The sequence below is a fragment of the Pyrus communis genome, chromosome 13, assembly GCF_041283825.1.
Source record: "Pyrus communis isolate YQ-2024b chromosome 13, ASM4128382v1, whole genome shotgun sequence".
NCBI lineage: Eukaryota > Viridiplantae > Streptophyta > Magnoliopsida > Rosales > Rosaceae > Pyrus > Pyrus communis.
Window position 1 is genome coordinate 10,573,232 of NC_142577.1, and position 5,854 is coordinate 10,579,085.

Genomic DNA, 5,854 nt, shown 5'->3' on the forward strand with positions numbered 1-5,854 from the left:
ATGAAAGAAGAGTATATAGTTGGGTATTGCACGATAAACCACACAGCCATTGCACATGCTTTTTGTGATTTTGCAGAAGAGTGGAGAAGACAACGAGAGAGAAGGGAATGAGAGTAGGAGATGACAGGGAGAAGGATACGATATTGTACGAAGGCGATTTTAATCCAAATCTGACGGGGAGGATTGGATTCCATTAGATTAGGCGAATGATTAAAATTTGTCTAAATGCACAAATGGTAAATGCAGAGACTAGGAATTAAAAAAAAAAAAAAATGTTACAACATAAAAAATTAACACAAACAAACTCATTCGCCATCCCAAAAATGTGTTACATACCACACATGCTCATCGGTCATGATTTGGAGAGCAATTATGGTTTGAGTTCATTCTCACAGTTACATCCCGTGTTAATGATAGAAGTTTATTTAGAGAAAAACTTAACACATGAATGGGCCATATTTATTTATTCAGTGTTCATTAGCCTAGCGTTACCAAGAGCTTGTATTTTGTGCCACGTAACATGTTCTAGAGAGGTCCATGGTGGGCACAATGTCGTCTAATAAAACAACACAGACCTCACGGGCACAATATAGCCATTCACGAGAGCAGCTTCAATCATACCAGATTATATATAGTACATACGACATGCAAACAAAACCATAATATTTCACCACGTCCCACCATGCTGCTTCTACATCACCTTCCAATGATCAGTACCCAAATTCTTCTATCCACCACCAAATAAGATCGATTGTGCTCCACACAAACCCTAATGCGCGTGGTTCTTCATCCTCCGTCTCCTCCAAGTTTTTTTATATAGTAGCAGTGTCACAAGCGAGAAATTCCTAGGAGAGTCTAAGATAACTGAAAGAAATGAAGGCACAATTCCTCTTTATCCTCTTTGCTCTCTACCTTACTGACTTCGGCTCAGCTACTTCTGCACATGAACAAAAGCCGAACAACGAGACCATCTGGAGGGTCTCAAAACAACTATGCTGGGGTTGCATAGGAGAGTCCTTAGAATTTTTGTTCCAAAACAATTTGGTGAGGGCAGCAAAGTGGGAGATGCCATTGATGTGGGACTTTCAACTCGAGAAATATGCTAGGTGGTGGGCAGGCCAGAGAAAATCCGATTGCAAATTGCAGCATTCGTTCCCGGAAGACGGGTTCAAGCTAGGAGAAAACATATACTGGGGCAGCGGTTCGACATGGACTCCAACCGACGCAGTGAAGACATGGGCTGCTGAAGAGAAGTACTACAGTTACATGACGAATACGTGCGAGGCTGGTCAAATGTGCGGACATTATACTCAAATTGTGTGGAAGACTACGACGAGACTCGGGTGTGCTAGGGTTGTGTGTGACAATGGAGATGTGTTTATGACTTGTAATTATGATCCTCCTGGGAATTATATTGGTGAGAGGCCATACTAGCTATCGATGTTTAATTTAAGATATATTGGATGTGTTTCAATTTTAATATAATATTGGACGTATATATGGTCTTCTAGCTAAAAGGGAAGTCTTGTATAAGTGCATATAAATTGGCTGTCAGCAGGGACAAAGCCAAAAATTATGTTGGAAGTCTTGTATAACTGCATATAAGTACATGTGTTTAAAAATCGGACTACTCGGTTGTCTAGATTAAATATTATCAAATATGGTTTCCTTTGTATGTGACCATGATATTATCATTTATATTTGATCTCTCATCTAATTTCACAACCATTCTGTAATTTCTTTCAGGTCTTAGTATGTGAGTTAATAATTAAACCTAAGCGGGGTGTTGTCAATATTAACAAGATTGTTTTGTCATTGAAGTGCTTTTAATTGGGTTATATTACCTAGGGCTAGTTGGTATTGTTGTGCCTTTTATAAAATTATTTCTAATGTGCTGTGAGAATAACCAGTTGTAAAATAAATTTGTTGAGTGTTTGGTAATATTTTTTATTTTTTATTATTATTATTATTATTTTTCTAAAAGTGCTTTTAACAAAAATAAAATAAAATAATGCCCAAGTGTTTAATAAACTTTTATATAAATTGTTGTGAATATGTTAATTGACTAAAAAAGATATGATATTCAATGTGATATAATAATTGTCAAAGAGAATAACGTAGGGGCAAAGATTATAATTTTGTAAAATATGTTAAGGCATACTTGTCATTTGAAAATTTTAATAAATGAACACTGATTACTAGGCTTTGGAAAAAAAAAAAAGAAAGCATTTTTATTAAAAGCACGGTAGACCTTGCTTTTGCTTATCTATGTTTTTCTATTACCATTGACAACAGTTTTTTTTTTTTTTTTTTTCAAAAAAAAACCTTTTTTCTTTTGTTCTACCACGCACATTTTTTGATGTTCTAGATATTTTAATAAGTTTTTTATTTTATTTTTATTTATTTTTTTTAAAGCGCTACAATTCCAAACCAACCCTTAACCCTTAACCATAAGCACTACGTACAATACCAAGCCAATCTTTAGCCATGTAATATTATAAGTTTTTTTTTCTTTCAAAATAATAAATTAGTGGGACTGGGGGCATTTGCCTCCATTAGCTCTCCATGGTTGTCAGTATGAAATGAGAACATATATATTATCTAGGAATTATATTGACATTCCAAAAATCTCATTCTATACTCCTCATAAGTGTATTTCTTTCGAATTATAGAAAGTGTGGAGTGCAAAATAAGATTTTGGAGTGCCATAACAATTCTCATATTATCCGTTACAAGCTTTCCTACATTCTTTGTGGATAATTTTGATGTACAAGTAGTCAAATATGAAACGCATAATAGGTACAAGTTCCAAAGATTTTTTTGTATACAATGATCAAGGACTATAGGAGAATAAATTTGTTTTTGAACTTGTCATCCATGAAATTCAAATATAAGAATTCTAACTTGTAATTTGTAGAATTTTAATTAGTTGAAGAATGAAGGTGATAGGCTTTGAGCACTACTGTGGGTCCTAAGAGGGTATGCAAGAACATCTAGGGCACGTTTGTTTGGTCTCATTAAATTTTACTGGACTGGATTGGATCACGTATTAACGTAGACATGTGTTTGTTACAGGCAGGCAGTCCCGCAAACCCAGTCTCTCCTACATCGTCTGCGACGCCTCGACGCCTAAATCATCCTTGTCCCGAACTCTGACACCTTGCGCAAATAGACCTCGTCGCCTAAATCAACCTCATGCTAGAAATTTCCTACTTGCCTGACGAATTGGTTTCCAACGGGTCGAACGTCTGATCAAAATGTCCCATTTTCTCGGAAAACCCATCCTAAATTCTTGGCATTTCTCTAAATCCAACTGGAAAGACTGAATTCTGATCTCGGGTTTTCACAAAAAGGGTGTTTGAGGATGGGGCGTTCGCAATTTATCAGTGAGGATGGGTGGGCAAGGAGATATGCAGGTGTTAGAGAAGTGGATTTGGTGGCCAAGTTGATTTTTGAGTAAACTATATTTTACACCCTCAAGTCGGCATACCTTATTTTTTAAACATGGTCACATCATACTAATGAAATTGTTAAGAGTAAAGTACAAAAAACTACCTCAACTATTGGTGTCATGACACTTTCATACCTCATCTTTTAAAATTGACAATGTCATACCTCATCTTACGAATTTGTGCCAATGTTATACATTCCGTTATCCTGCCGTTAATTTTTCAATTAAATGCTGACGTGGCTTGATCCGGACCCCACTTTCTATTAAAAAATTAAAAAAATTTAAAAAAAATCATTTAATATTTTTAAATATTAAAATAATAAAAAAAGTTGAAACAAAAAAAAAAATGAAAAAAATCAAAACCTTCCCATCCACCCCCCTTCCCCCTTCTCTCTCTCCCCATCTTCTTCTTCCCTGCGTGATTCAACCAAAAAAAAAAAAAATTTGCCCCAACCCCCTGAAGAAGAAGAAGAAGAAGGAAGGAAGGAGGAGGAGGAGGAGAAGAAGAAGAAAAGGAAGGAGGAGAAGAAGAAGAAGAAAAAAAAAAAAAAAAAAACCCCAACCCAGTTCGTCCCTCCCGCCCCAAAAAAAACAAACCCAGTTCGTCCCTCCCCTCCCCCACCCCAACAAAAAAAACAAATCCAACCCCCTGCCAAACCAGAAAGCAAAAGGAGGAGGAAGAAGAAGAAGAAAAAAAAAAACCCAGATCCTGTTCGCCGATTCCGCGAGGGGTGGGTGGGTGTAAAGGTGGGTGCGGAGGGTGGATGCGAGGGGAAGACGAACTGAGATTTTTTTTTTTTTTTTTTTTTTTTTTTTTTTTTTTCTGGGTTGCAGGTAAGGGCTCAGGTGGGGGAGAAGAGGGGGTTGGGGTGGGGGGGATGGGGAGAAGAAAGAAGGACGCCGGGGGGATTAAAGTTTTTTTTTTTTTTATGTTTTTTCTTTTTCTTCTTTTGTTTTCTGGGTTGCAGGCTTGCAGCAGGGGGGATGTGGGAGGGATGGGGGAGAAGAAAGAAGGACGTTTGGGGGGGGGGAAGGGTGGGAAGGGATAAAGTTTTTTTTTTTTTTTTTTTAATTTTTTTTTTCTTCTTTTGTTTTCTAGGTTGCAGGTTTGCAGCAGGGGGTGGGGTGGGGGTGATGGGGGAGAAGAAAGAAGGATGCCAAGGGGGGGAGGAGGGTGGGAAGGAATGAAGGTTTTTATTTTTTATTTTTTTATTTTTTTCTTCTTCATTTGTTGTTTGGGTTGGAGGCTCGCAGGGGGAGGGATGGAGGGAGGGAAAGAGTTGTTTGGGGTTTTTTTTTTTTAACTTTTTTTTTATTATTTTAATATTTAAAAATATTAAATGATTTTTTTTTTAATTTTTAATAGTATTTTATTAATTTTTTTTAATAAAAAGTGAGTTCTGAATCAAGCCACGTCAACATTTAATTGAGAAATTCACGCCAAGCTAACAGAAGGTATAACATTGACATAAATTTGTAAGATGACGTATGACATTGTCAATTTTAAAAGATGAGGTATGAAAGTATCAGAACACCAATAATTAAGGTAATTTTTTGTACTTTACCCAAAAAATTGACGAGCGGAAGTCAAGAGGCACTAGGTTGTCCAACAACCTGAGCTGGAGATCGCAACGATGTCGTTTCGAGGTGTCATCTTCCTCGATTATTCTGCCTCCCTCAGTCGCGCCTGAAGCACATGAGGGTTGGGTTGTAGTGACCATTAGTCGCCGATTGACATCCAGGAAGAGCACGTCAAGGACGAGATGAAGAATCTAAAGAGGGGAGCTGCTTCGCGCATAAGAGGAGGCCAACGGGATCCAATTGGTGTCGCTCGTCATCGGGCAGTTCATGGAGATGGTCGATCAGAACAACGAGATTATGGGCTCTACCACTAGGTCCAATTACTATATTAGGATTCTCAGCACCGTCAATCAGGAGCTCCTCAAGCCTTCCGTTGCTTAAATCTTTTCAGATTTTACAACTCTAATTCAATATTGGGTTTTAGCGTTCTAGGGATTTCTCCTCATTTCTCTGCTTCATATTCGATATTGATGATGTTTCAGGTGAATTTTTCTTTAAAGTTTTGGAATTTTCCATTTGTTCATCCAATCAGCAAAGTATATAGTTAACTAAAGTTGGGAAAGTGACCACTTTCGTCACTCGAATTTGGTGTTGGATTGAGAAGTAGTTACCAATTTTGATATAGGTTTGTATTTGCGGTGAGTTATGTTGAAAAGAATGAAATCGATTTGGAAGGTGAAAAATTCGAAAGAGATTTCCATTGTCGTACGAGCTTCTTCTTCTCCTTCTTTTTCTTCTTCAGCATTAGAAGCTTGAGTGGAAAATTTGAAAACAGATTTGGAAGGTTAACCACTAGTGCAACAGAGAGAGAGCTCCAGCTGC

The 5,854-nt window shown here is 37.3% G+C and overlaps 1 protein-coding gene across 1 annotated transcript; it reads left to right on the forward strand.

Annotated features, from left to right (window-relative positions):
• The first annotated feature begins 823 nt into the window (after window positions 1-823).
• On the forward strand, window positions 824-1,496 carry LOC137738207 (pathogenesis-related protein PR-1). The gene has a single exon (XM_068477839.2). It carries the CDS (start codon window positions 874-876, stop codon window positions 1,432-1,434), a length of 561 nt encoding a protein of 186 aa, XP_068333940.2. The 5' UTR covers window positions 824-873; the 3' UTR covers window positions 1,435-1,496.
• Window positions 1,497-5,854: the final 4,358 nt, after the last annotated feature.